Below are 20,591 nucleotides of genomic sequence, written 5' to 3' on the forward strand. Positions count from 1 at the left end.
TCTCCAGGCTCTAAGCAGTCAGCACAGAGCCCGACACAGGGCTCGAACTTTCAAACCATGTGATCATGACCTGAGCTGAAGCTGGACGTTCAACTGACTAAGCCACCCATGTGCCCCATGGCCATGGCATTCTTAACAAAGATACTGGTCACTGGATTGAAACAATCCCTGAAAGTGTGGATGACTTTTCCTTATGGATGGATGTATTCTTCCAGTGTTCCATAGCTGGCCTGGCATTTTGTGGCAGTGCATAATTATGTGAATCCCATGCTTGCCTTCTGCAGAGGAGATGTTGTTCATTTTCTATTGGTTAAGAGATGAAACTGGAGCAAGATATGTTACTAATAAGCAAAAAAAATCTTCACCTATACTATGATTTCATCAACCTTACTTGGATAAATTCATGCACAGCTGTACCCCTGAACAGACAAGTTGAACAGACAAGTTGATTGACCAGCAGACTTAAGAGGAATTGGAAACAGTGGAGATCTCAAAAGTTCAGTTGGTCTGTTAACAGCAGCCATTTCAAATCACCAGCTACCACAGGAAATGTCAGCCAGGCACTGGCTTTGGTTGGAGAAGGCTTGTTATCAATCTACCAGTAGCTATGGTGGTCAAATCTTTCATTTGGAGACAAAATCTGTTTATGTGATGATAAGCTGGAGAGACTGGGTCATCTCCTGAAACAAGACTGTCTTACAGAAGTCTTAAGCTCTTGCATGGTCTTTCTGTGAAGGAAAACGAAAAGAGTTGTGGGATTATCAGGGGATACCAGTAAGTGAAAGGCTATTGTTCCAGATCAGATGGTAGAAATCTATACCACTATGTAGAATGAGCTCTGAAAAAGTGTCCAGACCAGGGAAAAATCTAAGTGATGGAGCAGCATTTTCAGGACAGGATGCCTGTCATAGTTGATTACTGCTTGCTACTACAGCGGAAGGATCGTTTATTTAGCCAGATGTAAGACAAATAGAATTCAGGGGTCAAGGAGTGTTTTTGGAGTGCTTGAGTCATGTATTTTAAGTGATAAATTGGCAGGGATGACCCCCCCGGGTAATGAAAGATTTGATTGTTAACTTCCAAGATAAAAAATTCATGGAAAATGCAGAAGTCCTCATTGTACATATGGGTATCACCAGCCTAGATATTCAGCAGGTGTTTAAGAGAAAATTTATTAATATATGGAACATCATTCCTTTATTGATTATACTTACCTGACTGATTTGGCCTCACTTGCCTTCCATCAACCCCAATTATTTACTGAGAACTTCTGGTAAGATGTTTCTTAAACTTGTCTTTGTCAATGTATTTCTTAGGACTGTTCTTTAATTAAAGCTAGATTATGAACTCTTACAAATCATGAGTCTTCTACTTCTTTGACATCCCACAGAGCATTTAGCATAAAGTTTACATTTGGTACTTGTTCAATATGTTTATTATATGTATATATATGTGTATATATAGTAAAGTAAAATAAAATAATAGTAAGACCCTAAAAGCTGATTGTGAATTACTTACAGTTTTTCCTCTGGGGCTAGTTAAAAGAAGCATCCTGTAAGTTCCTACCTGATAGCCAGAATTCTGGGAGCCAAAAAGGAGAAGAGGCCTTAATAAGGGTCCCAACATTGAGTACATTTACTTCAGGTAATTCAGGTGTTTTCCATGGGACACCTCATCTTCAATTATGTCTAGTGCCCACCCCTCTCTCAGAGACACTATTTTGTCCTTTACAGAGGATAAATCTTCAATCTCCTGCTGAAGCAGGAAGAGGACAGGCACTTAGCTATACAAACTGATGAAGCGATCTAGGTTTAAGCAGCTTTTTTTCCTTTTTTTGGTAATACCTTACTGAGATATAACTCACATACTATACAATAACCCATTTAAAGTGTACAATTTAATGGTTTTTAATATATTCAGAGTTGTGCAACCATCAACACAATAAATTTTAGAACATTTTTACCCCACCAAAAAGAAACCCATACACTTGAGCAGTCGCACAAAACACTACTTAGCAATCAAGTGGAACCTGGAAATGAATTTGCATTTATAATAATCCTTATAATAATCCTTTGATTAGGTATCATCCCGTATTACAGAGGAGAAAAAAATGAGGCTTATAGAGGTCTAACCCCAAACAAACAGTGATGAAGCCTACAGTGGAATTTAGGCTGACTCCAGAATCTCTAAATTAGAAAATAAGATGTAGAATATGAGCATATTTTTTAAAAGTGAGCATGAGTTTGTATATTCACAGAAATAATTCTGGGGGCGCCTGGGTGGCGCAGTCGGTTAAGCGTCTGACTTCAGCCAGGTCACGATCTCGCCGTCCGTGAGTTCGAGCCCCGCGTCAGGCTCTGGGCTGATGGCTCGGAGCCTGGAGCCTGTTTCCGATTCTGTGTCTCCCTCTCTCTCTTCCCCTCCCCCGTTCATGCTCTGTCTCTCTCTGTCCCAAAAATAAATAAAAAACGTTGAAAAAAAATTAAAAAAAAAAAAAAAAGAAATAATTCTGGAACATACAAAAAATAACAGTGATAAATACTAAAACAAGATACCATTTACAGGAATTAAAGATAATTATACAAGCAATCTGTGATGAGACTGCTCATATAATTAAGACTAAACAGGGGCACCAGGTGGCTCAGTAGGTTAAGCGTCTGACTTCGGCTCAGGTCATGATCTCACAGTTGGTGAGTTCAAGCCCCACACTGGGCTCTGCGCTGACAGCCTGAAGCCTGGAGCCTGCTTCCAATTCTGTGTCTCCTTCTCTCTCTGCCCCTCCCCCACGCTTGCTCTCTCGCTGTCTCTTGCTCTCTCCATCTCTCAAAAAATAAATGTTAAAATTTTTAAATATAAAAACCAATTAAGACTAAACATAATTGAGTTTTTTGGCAGTGGAACTTAAAGAAAAAAACTTTTTTTTTTCCTACAACAATGTAACCCTGTTTCTCCCATTTTGACATGTGGCTCAAATGAAGTCTCCCTCTCATTTCTGGCATCAGGTAGAAAAATACATATATATACATATGTGTGTATATATATATATATATATACATACACACACACACACACACACTTCTATGTGTATATATATTACTGCCTAGAACAGCCTCTTGCCTAGAGCCAAAACTATTCTGCCAGTTACGATTTACCAACTAGAGAGGGCTGATGAACAGGGCTCATTTTTTTTTTAATTTTTTTTAACGTTTATTTTTGAGACAGAGAGAGACACAGCATGAACAGGGGAGGGTCAGAGAGAGGGAGATACAGAATCTGAAACAGGCTCCAGGCTCTGAGCTGTCAGCACAGAGCCCAACGTGGGACTTGACTTCATGGACCACGAGATCATGACCTGAGCTGAAGTCGGTGGCTTAACCGACTGAGCCACCCAGGCACCCTGAACAGGGCTCATTTAAAATAAGACTTGAGCCTATTGTCATTATGACAACTGTCCCTCTTCCCATTACTAAAAGTACTGATGCCTAAATTCTGCATTTAAGTGACAAAGACAAAGAACAATGTATCTATGTATATATTGCATGTTCCATGACTTATTTCTTCAATATTTTGCTATCCTACTCCTTGAGATTTTACATTACAATTATCCCACATCTCTGATAATTGAGTAGAACCTACCAATTCTTAGTCATAACTTCCATGATGTGCACTAGACTAAATTAAAATAAACAGCTTCAGGAAGTTCCAAAATTGTAAACTTAAGCTTGAGTGGGAGTAAAGTAGTAGTCTAGAAACAGCTTTATTAAAGGAAATCAGAAACTTTATAACAAGGGACGGGGTAAGCCAACTTTTCTCTAAAGGACCAGATAGTAAATATTTTGTGCTGTGTGAGCCACACACAGTCTCTGTCACATATTTTTCTTTTCTTATAACACTTTAAAAATGTAAAATCATTCTTAGCTTAGGACAGTACAAATAAGGTTTTTGAGAGGTTTCAATCAAGATAGTGAATTTAACACTTAATTTTTTTTTGAAGAAAATTAACACAGAAGGCAAAACATACAGGAAAGCAAACAATAGCAACAAATTTTTGTAACCAAAAAGAGACGACTGGTAACTACCTCAGCGAATTCCAGAAAGGTGAAGCCTAACCCAGTAATTGAAAAACCCAATTTATACCTTGGAAACCTCAAAGGAGTCAGGAACTAGCAGCACCTGCTACTGCTTAAACTAAGAAAAGAGGGAGTTAAATAAGGAAGACTGTGTGAAAGCTAAGAAGTGGTTAAAAACTTAGAAGTTTCCTCCCCAAATCTACCTGATGGTTGGCTACCTAACTCTGAACTGGAGGATCACCAGATATAATTAAAGATCTGTGTACCCTACCAAATGTGGGGAATGAGAAACCAGTCCCTTACACCAAAAAAAAAAAAAAAAAAAAAAAAAAGGCAGTCAAAACTTTAGCCTTCAAACAGAACTGTGTTTTCCCTTAAGAAAAAAACACCTTCAGGGTTTTCTCAAAAAAAAAAAAAAAAAAAAAAATGGCTCACTTGGACCACCATGCGATAAAGTTCAAAGTCTTTAAGTCCCCATTAATTCAAGCTTTCAATCTCACGATAACATCCAAGGATTACTGACACCTGAAGCAAACCTCCAACATAAAACTTAGACCAATTTAGAAGAGAGTCTCCAAGAACAAACAAGAAACAAGGGGGAAAAAAAAAAAGACAAAAACAAAACCAAAAAAAAGACATTTTATAGTCTCAGAAATTAGAAAAGAAAATGTATCTATGAAACTAGCACAGAATGCTCCTTATTAAAAAAAAATTTTAAGAGAACAAAGAGTTCTTGGGAAATCAAAATCTTGCTTGCAAAAATGAAAAATTCAACAGAAGGCTCAGGAAATAAAGTAAACCTCTCATATAGAGCAAACAGAGTAAGAAATGAAAAATAAAGGAGAAAAACAAATACTGAAGGAGTAGTCTGATATACAAATAGACTAGCAGAAATAAAATTTTCAGAAAGAAAAAGGAAGGAGAGGAAACCACTGTTACAGAATAAATTGTTTCCCCCTCTCCACATCCATCTTGAAGCTCTAACTCCCAATGTGACTGAATTTGGAGAAAGGGCTTTTAGGAGGTGTCATAAGAGTGGGGCCTTAATCCAATTGGACTGATGTCCTCAGAAGCGGAGCAGGAGGAGATAGACTACTCTCCTTACGGAAAAGCCTTGTAAGGACATAGTGAAAAGGCCGGTCTACAAGCCAGGAAGAAATCTCATCAGAAGCCAACCTTGATAGCACCTGGATCTTGGACTTCTTACGCTTCAGAACTGTGAGAAAATAAATTGCTGTTGTTTAAACCACCCAGCCTCTGGTATTTTGTTATGGTAGCCCTAGCAGACTAATATAACGATCAATGAAATAATTCAAGAGAATTTCCCATAACTAACAAACATAATTTTGCAGATCTGGCTGGAACAATGAATGTCCAGGAAAACGCACAAAAATACATGTACACCAAGTCACACCCTCATGAAATTTCAGAATACAAGAGATACAAAATTCCAAAAAAAGCAAAAAACATTAGGATCAGGAATCAGAATATCCTCGAAATTCTCAAAAGGATCGCAAGCCAAAAACAATGGCGAGGTCTTCAGAATTCTGAAAGTAAATTATTTCCAACCTAAATTCATCACTCACCAAAATCACGTGGGAAGACCAAAAAAAAAAAAAAAAAGATCTTGCATTCATTCATGCGAGATCTCAGCCTTTAACAGCAATCTACTGTGGGGTCAAAGTAGGGGTCAAAGCGACATGATTCACAGGAATTAAGAGATTTAACACAGGAGAAAGGCAAGGGGGATCACTAGCCTTATGGCAGAGACAGAAATCACCAAAACTGCCATGGACAAGACAGAAAGCTGCTCCAAGCAGGTTCAAAAACTGGTAGACAAGAAAATAATTATACTCCCAGATACATACACAAAAGAAATGAGTGTGTATGTCCACTGAAAGACTTGTAAGTAAATGTATATAGCAACTTTATTCATAATAGCTTAAAAAAAAACTAGGAACAAAGTATCCATTAATGGTGAATTTTTAATTGTAGATTTCATCAACAGAATACTACCCTTGGTAAGAAAGACCCCACTACTGCTGCATCCAACTTCATAAATGAATCTCATGAGCACAATATTAAGCAGAAGTAGTCACCCACAAAACATGTATAGTGTATGGTTCTATTGATATATTAAATTCAAAATCAGGGGAAAATAACCTGTAATGATACAGGTCAGAAGAGTAATTAACTTTTGGGGACAAGAAATAATGATAGGGAGGACATATGACTGAGCCTTCTGGAGCACTGGAAATGTTCTATACTTGACCTGGGTGATGGATGTATGTCTACAAATATAAAAACTCATTGAGTTATACAATGAAATTTGTGTACTTTGCTATTTTAAAAAATTTAACCATATTTTCTCTAAAAAGTTTTTAAGGAAATTAATGACATTTTCAATTGCATCCCGTAACAGGAATTAATCAAAAGGGGAAAAAAATTAAGGCTTTATACACAAAGATCTGTATTTCACAATTATTTACACTACGGAAAAAAACACCTGGAAATAACATTTAGTAAATGAGTGCCACACAAATGCTGGACCTCTCTGGTGTGAGAGAGAAATTATTTGGCCTCTTTCTATTAGCAGCAGCCAAATTTAATACTAATTGACCTAAGGGAGCCATCTGCCCATAGGGAAGAGCATGTTCACAGGTTCCAAGACCAAAAAAAAAAAAAAAAACCAAACCCAGCCTGGCAATAGAAGGCCCAAAGAGCAGCCTAAAGGAAAGGGAAAATGGCAAGAGATGCAGCTAGAAGTGGGCAAAAGCCAAACAATGGAAGGCCCTACAGGCCTTTTTAAGAATACAGAAGGGCACCTGGCTGGCTCAGTCAGTGGAGCATGTGACTCTGGATTATGGGGTTGTGAGTTCGAACCCCACAATGGGTGCAGAGATTACTTAAAATCTTTAAAAAGAAAAAAAATATGGAAAGGAAATGGGAAATAAAAAAAAAACACAGAAAAATTAAAGTGACTTCCCTAGGCAGCAGAATTGGGGGGGCGGGGGGGGGGGAGCGAATGGGACTGTACACATAGTATTCTAAATGTTTCTAAAAATAAAAAATGTTATCAAGAACATGTAGTACCTGTAAGCAATCAAAAATTTCTAAGGAAATTTTTCCAATGCTTGTTTAATTAATAGAATATTTCTGTTGTAAATATAAATTTTTATTTTGCTAGAATACTCAAAATACAGGGCATATTAATTCTTTGTTATATCAATTATTTGAGTTGATCTAAATGTAACATGATTTGGAAGTATGTACTGAAATTTTTGGAAGGCCAATTGTTAAAACAACAACAATAACTAAAAACCTTTTTAGACATATCCATTTTTTAAAAGCCATATTCTCACTGCTTTATTCAATTGGTCTGTTTGAGGAAAAGCAGAAATTATTCATACCATACTTCCATCCAATTCAGCAATCCTTAAATACAATTTCAGGAATACAGAACAAGATAGTATTTCAACAGTTTATTTTAGCAGATTATTTATTTTTAAATGTTTATTTATTTATTTTGAGGGGGGAGGGGCAGAGAAAGAGAGAGAGACTCTCCAGGCACCCGACAGCAGATAATTTATTTACACAAATAAAAAACATGCAATTATAGGGGCACCTGGGTGGCTCAGTTGGTTAAGTGTCTGACTTCAGCTCAGGTCATGATCTCATGGTTCGTGAGTTCGAGCCCCACGTTGGGTTCTGGGCTGACAGCTCAGCGCATGGAGCCTACTTTGGTTTCTGTGACTCCCTCTCTTTCTGCTCCTCCCGTTCATGCTCTCTTTCTCTCTCTCTCTCTCTCAAAAACGAATAAACACTAAAAAAAAATTTTTTTAATAAAAAATAATTTAGAAAACAATTATAAACCAGGAAATAAAAGAAAAACAGCTTCTAACCTGTTTCAAACCAAAAGAGGAAAACATTCCCTCCAGAGATATTTCACCTGACAGTTTTCTGTTCTACATTACACCGTTTAACTCTCACTACATAAATGTAAAAAAAAAAAAATACCAAGGCAACCCTATGCTGATGCTATTAACAGAAACTTTACAGCCAAAAGGAGAAAAAAATGTCAAGAACAAATATAAAAAAGCTTTGACTCCCGAAATGGAAATGTTTGCAGAATACTTTGCTCAATAAGCAGATTGCTCAATAATCTGCTTCCTGACAGATGAACAAGATGACAAAGTAGAAAAATGTAAAAGTGTTGCTGTTCTAAGAATCTAAAAGAGAAAAAGAACATTTAGCTAGATCATTAAATATAGTTATGTGATAAACCCTGCAGATTTCCTCCAAACCATTGCAATGTTCACATTTACTCTGAAGACACCCAAACATTCCGTCTCTTTGAATCAAGAGAGTCAAGTAAACTAACCTTCAGTAGTAATAGTTCTAAGAGATCCACTCACTTTTTAATGAATCACGGACTCCAACTATAGAGATGACAATATTATTTTTGTTAATGCTGTTAATACAGCTAACAAGCATAGAAAAAAAACTTTAAATCAGTTTTAATGATTAAACAATCCAAGTCATAAAGACTCCACTGCCCTTACATACAGGTTTTGAATCTAAATGAGAAGGCACAAAAACACAAAGTGCAAAGTAATGTGAAGCAAATAATACAAAACTACATTGCAAAATATGTGAAGTAGTATAACTTCATAAGAAATTCACAGAAGAGCACCTCCGTGATTTAAGTGTCCAACTTTGGCTTAGGTCATGATTTTGAGGTTTGTGAGTTCATGAGTTCCAGCCCTGCATCCAGCTCTGTGCCGGCATCACAGAGCCCGCTTTGGATCCTGTCTCCCTCTCCCTTGGTCCCTCCCCCACTTGTTCCTTCTCTCCCTCCCCCCTCTCAAAAATAAATAAACATTAGGGGCGCCTGGGTGGCTCAGTCGGTTAAGCGTCCGACTTCAGCTCAGGTCACGATCTCGCGGTCCGCGAGTTCCAGCCCCGCGTCGGGCTCTGGGCTGATGGCTCAGAGCCTGGAGCTTGCTTCCGATTCTGTGTCTCCCTCTCTCTCTGCCCCTCCCCCGTTCATGCTGTGTCTCTCTCTGCCTCAAAAATAAATAAAAGTTAAAAAAAAAATTTTAAAAATAAAATAAAATAAAATAAAATAAATAAACATTAAAAAAAATTCACAGGAAAAAAATTTTTTAAAGAATACAAAGAACTTGGGGCACCTGGGTGGCTCAGTAGGTTAAGCTTAACGGCTCTGATTTTGCCCCAGGACATCATCTCACAGTTCCTGGGCTCAAGCCCCACATCAGGCTCTGCACTAAGACTGTGTGATTCTTTCTCTCCACCCCCCCCTTTCTCGTGCTCTTTCTAAATAAACTTAAAAAAAAAAAAAAAAAAAAAAGAGCACTTGGGTGGCTCAGTCAGTTAAGCATCCGACTTTGGCTCAGGTCATGATCTCCTGGTTTCTTGAGTTCTGCCCCGAATTGGGCTCTGTGCTTGTGCTGTCAGAATGGAGCCCACTTCAGATCCTTTGTCCCTCTATCTCTCTGCCTCTCCCCTGCTGGCACGTGCATGCATGCACACTCTCTCTCTCTCAAAAATAAACATTAAAAAAAATTAAAATTGAATTAAAAGAAATACACAGAAGTTAACTTAGGAAATCAATGTTTGGGTTTCAGCTCTGCCATCATCACTAGATGTGTGAATTTTAGTGTAGTTATTCTGTATGGATTTCATTTTCCTTACCTATAAATCAAATGGTTGGAATTCCAATGTTCCTGCCATATTGCTTCATATCATGACACAAGCCCACATAAGATTAAAAAAAAAAAAAAAAGGAATGATAAAACAGTAAGGCTATGGGTTCAAAGGAAAGCAACAACACAGGGAACAGAAAGTTCTGGAAGGCTGCACTGACTTCAGGACCAAAAATTAAATTTCAACAAAATAGGATTTCATTTGCTACTTTGGTAATAATCTGGGGGGGTTTGAGGGGATTTCTTTTAAAGAATAAGAAGGCTATGGATAGGCAATCAAATTTTCAACAGATACGAAGGCAGACAAACACAAAGTCTAAATGAGAATCAGAGATTGGTTTAGTTAGGATGGACAGCTCCCAGAAAGAAATACCACTGTCATATGAAAAAAAGTAGGCTTTGTGCAGACTATTAGAAGATGAGGAATTCTGAAGTATACTCTGTAGGTAACAGGGAGCTATTGCTGGTTTCACAGTGACGGACGTGCTGGAAGCATTATTTTAAGATTAAGGCAGAAGGCAGAACATACTGAATAGAGAGAAAAGGTAGGCAGAAAACCTAGTTAAAAGCTAGTGGAAAGGAAAAGATACACGAAAGAAATTTCCAAAAAAATGGTGGATGAAAATTTGCCAACGTTATATTAATGAAAGATGTCAAAGACACAAGGTTTGTGTCTGGATAGCTGAAAGTATGGTATACCAAAACAAAGGCAGCATATATGGAATCAGTAAAATGAGGATCATCCAGATAGAATCATTGCCTTAAACAATCTTTAAACATCAGTTGTCTTCCTAAAACAGCACAGCCAAGTACTTATAAGGAATTTGTTAAATGCTTAGTGATTTCACGGAGTTTCCTCCAATTTTACTTAGCAACTAAATAATCACTTAATCTCCTGATGTAGGTAGAGAACATTTGGTATCTTTCCATATTATAAAGGTAAGTAAATTGTGAAACTTGTTAAACTGTGATACTACGATAGGAAAAAATGGACTGTATCCTGTATTTATTTTTTAATATTTATTCTTTCTGACAGAAAGAGAGAGAGAGAGGAGAAAGAGAGCGGGACTGAGGATCAGAAGCAGGCTCTGCACTGACAGCAGTGAGCCAGATGTGGGGCTTGAACTCATGAACCGTGATATCATGACCTGAGCCACCCAGGCCTTTCCAACAAGTGATTTATAACAATAATCACATCAAATCTACCTTGAGCTTTTTGGCAAGAAAGCTCTCAAAGGTCCAAAAGAAAAATAAACCCATAGGCATAAAGTATCATTCAGTATCTAACAAAACATTCTGTGTATGTGTGAAATTTTATTTACATGGACCTGAAAGCACTGGTGAAGCCTGGATTAAAAGATAATGTGCAGAAAAATAAAGCGGAAATTTAAAATGTAATACGTGAACAAGGACAGCTAAGTCTTGAGTACTCTGCAAATAGTGTTTACAGGTATTATAACTATTTCCTCCAGATCACAATTTTCCCAAAAAAGAAAATTCGAGTCTGTGATCAAGATGGAATAAAACTACTATTAAACAACCAATGCTTATTTCTTGAGTTACTATCAAACTGTGAATGGGAGCCTATTTAAGAACTGAACATTACTGACAATTAGCAAACAAACAAAACCTTCTTGGCTTATTTCCCCATTTACTTTGTGACCTTGATGAAGACTGAGATTCTAAAAAAAGTGCTTTCCAAATGCTTAACAAACTGTATGGTTGGTTTTTCATAAATTTACCAAAGTAGGCCTTCTAAAAATGAATACCTCTTGCAACATTTACCCGTTTTGATCAGACATTGAGCTTCTTCGCTCACCATCCAAGACGGGATTAGAAATTCTCAACTTCATTCTTTCCTAACTCCTACGGTTTCTTACCAAATCTAACGGGTAAAATTATTTTTAGGTGACCAGCTCATCCGTTCGACATTAACTTTAGCTCCTATAATGTTACAGTTCTCAACCCTAAGAAAATCCAGCTTCCCAAGCTTCTAACTGCAAATTTAACTTTTATGGAAGCGCCCAAGAAAACAGTACAAAACCAACTATTGAGATAATTTCTTTCTTTTACCGGGTATATTACACTTCAAGTCAAAAGCTCACAGCGCAAGCAACAAGCAAACGTACGTATGTACAGCAGGTCCACACAGTTAAAATAACCCAGATTTCCCGAGAACGAGGGAAACGGCGGGGGGGGGGGGGGGAGGGGGGGAAGGGCACAGGGCGCATCCCAAGGATGTCCACCCTCAACACAGGTTGCGGCTCCTTCCCCTTCTCTAGCGCTGGAGATGAGCGTGCCCCTTCCCTCCTCTACCAGGTCCCTACCTTCCCGGCCTCGGATTACGCCACAACAGCCAAGAGGACTTTTTAGGGAGGAAAAAGAACCGGGGGAGCGCGCACGCCGTATACTCGACCTCCCAGCCTCGCAAGAGCGGCCGGCCAGAGCGAGGCCTGGGGCTGCGCCACCCGGGGCACTGACCAGAGGGTCGCGCGGAGCCGCGGTGCAAACGCCCAGGCCCGGCCGAGCGGCCTCCCCGCCCCCTCCGGCTCAGCTCCGGGCCGGCAGACGGCGCCCGGGGAGCTAACTTCGCCGGAGAAGAGGAAGCGACGCAGCGAGTAACAGGCTGTGTGGACGTACGGGGGAAGGAACCGCTGTCTGCCGTCTGCCTGTCGGCAGGACTGTCTCACCTTCCCTCTGCCGGGTCCGTGCGGCCCCAGCTCACCTGAGGAGGGCACCGGGACGCCGCCGCGGCCGCCGCGATGGCCGTTACGGCACGAGGCCTCCGCTCTGCCGCCGCGTAGCTCTCGGGAGAGGGGCGGGAGGCGCGCGGCGAGCGGGCGGGGCTCCAGCACCGACTGGCCGGGAGGCGACGGGCGGATCCGCGCGGGCAGGAAACCCCCTCCCGGCACAATCCGATAGGCTCAGTCGCTCCCTTCCCTCCTATCCCTGAAGCGATGGCTGTCTGCGCCGCGCTCGGATTGCTCATGTCCGCATGTCAATCAAGCGGTGTGTAGGGCGTGGAGCTAGCTGAAGCAGCTCCGCGGAGAGAGAGCGAGAGGTTGGGAAGCGCTTGGCCTGACCCTGACTCTTGTCGCTTTTGCCTCTTAGGTTGCTCTGGCTGATTACTTTGGGCCTTTCTTCCTCAGTGCCACATTAGGGACTCCATAGCAGAAATTACTGCTTCCCAAGTTAAGCCTCAACTGTTCTGGGAACTCCCTTCTGGTTTCGGCACCTGAAAGAGGGTCTTGCCAGCAGATTTTTAAGGGCGGGGAGCAAAAACGAAAAACAAACCAAACGGCCTGAAATGACGACTTGAGAGAAAAATAGAAGACGTGTGGTTAATTTGAGCCATAAACCGAAATAAACTGAGGCTGAGGGCCTTGCAAGTGCCCTGGTGCGTGGATAGCTTTCCAGTCTCTGTGGTAGCCATTCTGTGAGGAGGACAATGACTTTCGGTGCCAGGTGTGCCCATTCTTGGGGACCCAGCCCCAGCCACCTGCCGGGTCATCAATAAGTTGGTTCTCCCCACGCCAGTACTACAGCCCCTCGCCCCCAGCGGGCATTATTCCTCCCGAACTATCTCTGTGGCTCCGCTTCCTTGACTCCTCAAGGAAGCTTGCTGTGTTAGGTACCTTTCATGAAGCACTGGTATTTTCCCCACCCAAGCTGTTAAAAGAGTTTGTCCGTATCCGTACCTAGATGGTAGACTCTGTTAAGTCAGGAACCATGTCAGTATTGTTTTTCTCCACTGCCTAGTACTTGATAAATCGTTAAGTAAATATAGTTTAAGTAAAAATTAATACATTTTCCTATCCCTTCTTTAATCCTGGCCCTGACCGTAACTCCCAAGAGTTCACACTTTTCTGCATTTAACTTCAAAATTATTCATTTGAGTGCTGATATGTATGGTTTGGTTGCTATTATTTAGGATCACAAGGTCAAGCACAAACCACCTATTGACCCCTTCCTGGCTTCAAGTTGGCTCCAACAAGTAAACCATGAAACTCTTGACAACAGCTATTCTATGTCTATGTCCCATTATTAGCATCCAAAATGAATAATGGAAGTGAATTTTAAATTTATTCTAAGGGTCTAAATACCTTTGCATATTTTATAGTGGCTATTGCAGTTATATCCCCTCCCAAAATTTGTATGTTGAATCCCTAACCTCCAATGTGATTGTATTTGAATATAGGGCCTTTAAGGAAGTACTTAAGACTTTTTGAGATGGTAAGAGTGGGGACCCAATCCTATAGGATTAGCGTTCCTATAGAAAGAGATAACAGAGAGCTTGCTATCTGCACCATGAAAGGACAGTGGCAAGGGGGCCATGTGCAAGCCTGGAAGACAGCTGTCCCCTGTAATTGACCATGCTAGCATCCTGATGTGGGACTTCAGCTTCTAGTTGTTGGTATTTTGTTATTGGAACCCAGGCTAACACAATAGTTTTATTTGTTGATACATCTTATAAAGTTATGGATTGAGATACTATTATACTCAGCTTCATTTTTGAAGCTGGAGAAAGGATTGTTCAAAGGTTAAAGCTGTTCCTCCAAAATCATACAACAAACTATTAGCAAAATGTGGCTCAGTTCAATTCTACTTACATATTTGACATGTGATGCAGTTGGAGGTGTTAATACAAATACTACAGGTAAAGTGGTTCTTGCCATCAGGTAGCTCTGTCTTAACCACTGCCTTAAGTGGGGAAAATAAACCCAGAAAAATATGCTGAAGTCATAAGTTTAGATTTTATTGTGTAAGGGAATATGTATGTCTTGAGTTCTGTGTGTCACCTATTTAAACAATAGAAGAAGTAAGAGAAAGAGTTTTTTAAAAAGGATTTTTGTTCCCATAAACATGTTTGTTTTGTTTTGTTTTTTCCTTTTAGTGGTCCTTCTTCAAGTTTCCTCATCACCCATTCTTACCAGGACATCTTAAAAAAAAAAAAAAAGAAAAGTTCAAAAAAATATGAAAAGGAGAAAAAGTTGAATAAAAATGATGATGAAACAAAAATAATGATGAAACAAAAAAGCATTGGAAAAGGGTAGATAGGCAAAAATCATGTATGAAATTGCATTATGGTGACTTAGAAGGAATGGAGTACATGTTGTCATGGGGTGGGAGTTGTCCCAGAGACTTCCTTTCACACACTCTCTCTCCCCAACTTCCAAACATAAACATGCGCATGGCTTCTTCTTCCTCTCTTTTAGCGGAACTCAACCAAAAATGGGAATCACCCCTGCTAATTAGTGCTGAGTGGACCAGGCACTAGCCAGAATCAGATGACAATAAAATTTGGGCCAAAACATATGACCTCTGGACTGGAAATGGGGCTTTGGAAATGTAAGCAATAGCAGGTCTAGGATAAAAACATGCAGGCAGCTCACTTCATTAATCCCAAAGGAAAGGATTTGGGAAGACAAGGAAGGGAAAAACAAGCCTCCGTATCTCAAGACCTTTCCCAGGAGACTTGATAGCTTATAGTTAGAAATGATGAGACAATGATCTGCTTGAGCATCACTGCTGGGTAGGACAGTTTAGGACAACAACAATGAAAAAAAAAGCCCTACCTGCTAATCAATAAGAAGTAACTAATCACAAGCTTGACTGTGAAGTATAGAAATTAGGGGACCCTGGTAACTAAATTTAATATCTGGACTGAGTATTGTTATGCCTTTACAGGAATTACTTCAACAAAAATTTATTGAGTCCTCTCTGTGGTAGGCACTGCAATAGGTGCTAGAGATCTGAAGATCAGTCTTAAACTGAAAGGAGCTCAATCCAGTGTCAGAGAATGAGCTTTAAATATATTTATTATTAATATAGTTAATACAGCTATAGATATGTACAGGGGAGCATTAAGCCACAGGGAGAGTTGTGTGGTCAGGCTAGTCAGGCAAATAAGAAGGCAAAGAAGAGAAGGGTTTTCCACATAGAGGGGCCTGCACTGAAAAAGGTATTACACAATCAAAAAGGTATTACACAACATTGCTGGAGCTGAAGATGACTAGAAATGTAAGCACTAGCAGGTTATAGAAATTAAGGACTTGATTCTATAGATGATAGGAAGCCATCGAAGGGTTTTTTTGTTTGTGATTATTTGTTTTCAGCACTTTAAAATTTCATTGTGTTGTTTTCGGGCCTCCATTGTTTCTGACGGAAAGCTAGCTGTAAGTTTCATTGTTTTCCTGTATGTCTTCCCCCCCCCCTCCCACCCCCACCCTGGCTGCTTTTAAAGTTTTGTTTCTAGGTTTTTCAGCACTTGCACTATGTTTCTAGGTGTGGCTGGTTTTCTTTGTATTTATGCAGCTTAGAGTTCACCTATTTCTCTAGATCTGTGGATTGCTGTTTGTTGTTGCTGTTTCCTTTTATCAAATTTAGAAAACTTTTGGCCAATATTTCTTTCTGCCCCTTTCCCTCTCTTTTCTGAGACATTTACATTTATGCTAGACTTCTTTGTCCTTAGTACCAGTCATTCTAGGCTTTGTTCATTTTTTTTTTTTTCAAATCTTTTTTCTTCTGTGCTTCAATTTGGATAATTTCTTCAATTTAGATAATTGAGATCCAGTGTCTGGTAATTCCTGAAAATCTGAACATTAACATTTTCCCAAAAGCACAGTGACCCTATTAATGACTGTGGGTTCCTTTGAGGAAAGTTTAGAGACATATTAGTCAAGAAGACAGAAATCACAAGATACTACAACAGGGAGAATCTGGTATTGGGTACTGAAGGACTGAAAAAGCAAAAAAGGGAGCGCTGCAGTAGACCAGAAGGATAACTGTACAGAGCAGCTATGGCCATTAGGGCAACTGAAAAAGAAGGGTCAAGGCTGGACTATAAGGTCTCTGACACTCAGAGGAATGACCCAGCTGAGCAGTAGCTCAGTTCCCTGAAAGGATGCTGTTTAACTGGTCCTCCAACCGCTGAGAGGGATAAGATGAAGCTGGTTGGGGATGGAGGAGTGCCAAAAGAAGCTCAAGGCTGAGATCAATTGCTGCTGCTGAAGCAAAGGACTATTGCTTACCGCTGGGGTAACAATGACAGAAACTGCAAACAAATAGAAAGGTGGAAATCCTTTCTCCCCTTCTGTCCTCCAGTCTCCCTTTAATGCCTTTTATTGGTGGGACCTAGTGAGACACCAGCTGGCACAGGAAAAATGTTCTTTGCAGGGTCTGAGCCTTTGCATCACAGAGGAAAGTACAGAAGGGTGAATCTGGAGCTAAGATACCTCAATAACAATATCTTAATAACCATATTAACATTTGTTGTGCTAAATTAGTAAAAATTGCCCAAATTAGACCCAAATTAATACTTTTACAGACTTGTATGTTTTTATACTTGTATGCTTATATGCTTTTACAGACTTGTATGCCCCTCTGAAAAGAATTTCAAGTTACCATGTTATAACAATTTTCTGCTATACTGTGATTCCTGTTACTGTCTTTAGTAAAGAGTACCTTTACGGCAGCTCACATATGTACTTGCTACAAAATCATAAACAAGGACAGTTTTGGAAAAGATTTGTAAAACTGAGGATAAATAGACCCTGCCCCCACATTACGTCTCCCACAATTAGGCACAAAAAGGCATAGACCAAGTAGAGCTGTCAAGAATCCAGTCTTCTCCCTACTTCCATTTTGTGTGCATTACTTAATGTAGCCTTAGCAAAGAGAAGACAAATTTCCTATTTGAAAGTAGGACAACCACTATGGTCATTGAAAAAGCAACACTATTCCTTTGTTCCCTCTTTCTTGCCTCAACTCAAGCTTCCTTACCCAACCCAATCACCCCTAGTTTTCTTTTTTCTTTAAATGTTTTTTTTTTCCAAATGTATATTTATTTTTGAGAGATCTCAAGCAGGGGAAGGGCAGAGAGAGGGAGACAGAAGATCTGAAGCAGACTCTGTGCTGACAGTGGTGAGTCTGATGTGGGGCTCAAACCCACAAACCATGAGATCATGACCTGAGCCAAAGTCAGACACTCAACCAACAGAGCCACCCAGGCACCCCTCACCTCTAGTTTTCTAATATAAATAGGTGACAAAACAGGGCTTGGTATTAAGCATTTTACCTTATTGTGTACTTTTCAAAAATGAATATTTTTGAATATTGAAGGATTTTTGTTGAACACTTGTAGAACATTGGGCATGAACATTTTTTTAGGACAACAGACGTTCCATTCAAAAGGGGTCATTTCCTCAAGTCTTCTGTTCTTTAGTGATGAAAGTTAACATTCTCCTACCACAATTACCTTTTGTTAATAACAGTAAAGACACTGGGTTCATGATGTTTCACATATTTATTAATATTTGTTTTTGAATATATTAGACTAGAATTTTCTACATCTGCATATATTAATTATATATTATATAGCACTCTGTCACTTATACAACACAAAACATTTATAGGTAAACATTAAAATGGCAGTATACCTATGAATAAGTGAATGTTAACAAAATAATAATCAAGTCTTCACTTGATGGGAGAGTCTAGGATTTCCTGATAATCCTGCCTTCTTAAATTCCTCCAATAAAGTTTATAACCAGCAAGGACAAAAACACTAATCATAATGATTACCCCTCCAAAAACATCATAGACACTAGGAAATATGTGTAACACTAGAAGCTGCAAGACCATAGCTACTACAATCTCCAGGTGTTGCACTGTGCTGACCAAAGCTGGATGGAATTTGTCCAAGGCATAATAAACTCCTAAGAATGCTGCAGTAGAACAGACACATATGGCAATGAGATAACTCCAGGTTTCTCCATCTAATGGGATGATGGGTTCTTGAAGAACAAACATAGTAGATATTCCCCAGATTGTCCCAGTCCAACCAAAGGTAAATAGTGCAGTCCACATGCTAATCTTCTCTTTAATGGATCTGTATACTATCATGGAAAGAGCAGTGGTCAGTCCAGCCATCACAGTCATAGTATACCCAAAGGCTTCTTTCCAGGCATTTAACAAAGAATTGTCTTCATCAACAATGTTGGGGATCATGACAAGACAAACACCTAAGATGCTGCAAACAACAGTAGCCATGTCAACATAAGCCATTTTCTCATCCACAAGTAAAAAAGCTAAAATGGCACTGAAGACTGTGGTTGTGGCTCTCCACATAGTGGTCCCATTGCTGGGAGGAACTATTGAAAATGATGTATAAGCACAGGTGATAGAAATGACATTGCATACACCATAAAAGAAGAGTCGTAATCTGTATCCACTGGGTCCAAAGGGCGCCTCCTGGTAGTAACACACAACTAACACAGACAAGACCTGCAAGACAGAACGGATAAAAATCAGTTCTAGAGATGGAACTTTAGAACGGTCAGAAACAAGCCTAGTGATAAGAGCTACACATCCATGAGCCAAAGCAGATCCAAACAGCACTATCCACATTTTTCTGGATTGAAAAATGTTTTTTTCTGCAAAGCTCTGGAACTGTCCAATATCATCCGTCATTGGGTCTTCCGTTGGTGGAGGTCGAGTATCCATGGTTCCAAAGAAAGTTCTTCCTTTTCTTTTCATTTCACTCAGTAGGCCTTTCTTTGGATTTTCTTCCATAAAATTTCCATAGTCTTCATTGATTTCTTCATATCCATCATCCCCAGGCTGGGGATAATGAGAAGTATATTTCACCATCACAGTGTTGGGATGTATTTTCACCCGTTTTTTAACTGGATATTTTTTGGAGGGAGAAGTATCCATTTCTTCAGATAAGCAATTCTATTTAAGAAAAAAAAAAGACAAATGTACATATTCATTCAGTGGAAATTTAATTTTAATTTCTATTATAATCATACACACCAATTTAGTAATAGAAAGTAGAGGTTGTTAGCAGGAGTTTTTAAAAAAAGTAATAGGAAGAGAAGATCTGGCTGTGCCTTATCAGATGTAAGAGGCCCAATGAAATTGTCTGCACTTTTTTCACTTTTATTCTATGTCTGCCCCTATTTCTCATTCTGCTTATTCTTTGTCTCGTGCAGCCCATTGCTTATCTTTACACCTCAAACAACTGATATTTTCCCATCTTTTCGTTCCTATGTGTTTCTCCACTCATCCAATAAGAAAAACACAGAAAAGTAAATAACAACTTAGATAAAATCTTTCCTTTCTACTGTGTTCCTTGTCTATTATAAATTTTAAGTGGATAAGTCCAATGTTTTTTGAATAATCCCTTCTGTATAATATCACATTTACCTCTATATTACTAATTATAGTCTTTTAGACATTTATTCTGGGCTCCCCATACATATTTAGATAGACAAAAATTAGAAAATTAATAAAATGGGGGTGCCTGGGTGGCTTGGTCAGTTAAACATCTTACTCTTGACCTCAGCTCAGATCTTGATCTAGGGATTATGAGTTCAAGCCCCACGATGGGCTCCGTGCTAGGTGTGGAGGCTACTTAAAAAATAATAGATAAATAAATAAACAAACAAACAAATAAATAAGTGGCTTTAGTGACAGTCATGCATTGTTGGTGTGTATTACATCTCTGATGAGCAATTGGTTAATATGTATTAAGATTTTGACTGAAACTACTCTTTAACTCAGCAATATCACTTCTTTTTTTTTTAAAGGAGCTTCAAGGTTTGTTGTTTTTTTTTTTTTTGTTCACTGTTTATTTATTTATTTTTGAGAGAGCACAAGTGGGGAGAGGGGCAGAGAGAGAAAGGAAGACAGAGAATCTGAAGCAGGCTCCAGGCTCTGAGCTGTCAGCATAGAGCCCAATACGGGGCTCGAACCCATGAACTGTGAGATCACGACCTGAGTCAAAGTTAGA

The 20,591-nt window shown here is 39.3% G+C and overlaps 2 protein-coding genes across 6 annotated transcripts in view; both read right to left on the minus strand.

The window, feature by feature from the left end:
* The window catches only part of NCK1 (NCK adaptor protein 1), an 89,233-nt gene extending 76,568 nt beyond the window's left edge, over positions 1–12,665 (minus strand). For 2 of the 4 annotated variants that reach the window (XM_042903590.1, XM_042903591.1), the window contains exon 1: positions 12,487–12,665. The gene's annotated coding sequence lies outside the window, so the exon portion shown is untranslated. Of the gene's footprint in view, positions 1–12,123 lie in introns of all 4 variants that reach the window. The other 2 variants (XM_042903593.1, XM_042903592.1) reach the window with 2 other exon arrangements.
* Positions 12,666–18,178: 5,513 nt separating this feature from the next.
* Positions 18,179–20,591, minus strand: part of SLC35G2 (solute carrier family 35 member G2) — a 50,261-nt gene continuing 47,848 nt past the window's right edge. For both annotated transcript variants that reach the window (XM_042955400.1, XM_042955401.1), the window contains exon 2: positions 18,179–19,531. In XM_042955400.1, the coding sequence (XP_042811334.1) occupies positions 18,275–19,513 (1,239 nt within the window). In that variant the 5' untranslated portion in view covers positions 19,514–19,531 and the 3' untranslated portion in view covers positions 18,179–18,274. The remainder of the gene's footprint in view (positions 19,532–20,591) is intronic.

This window comes from Panthera leo, chromosome C2 (assembly GCF_018350215.1).
Source record: "Panthera leo isolate Ple1 chromosome C2, P.leo_Ple1_pat1.1, whole genome shotgun sequence".
In the NCBI taxonomy this organism is placed as follows: Eukaryota; Metazoa; Chordata; class Mammalia; order Carnivora; family Felidae; genus Panthera; species Panthera leo.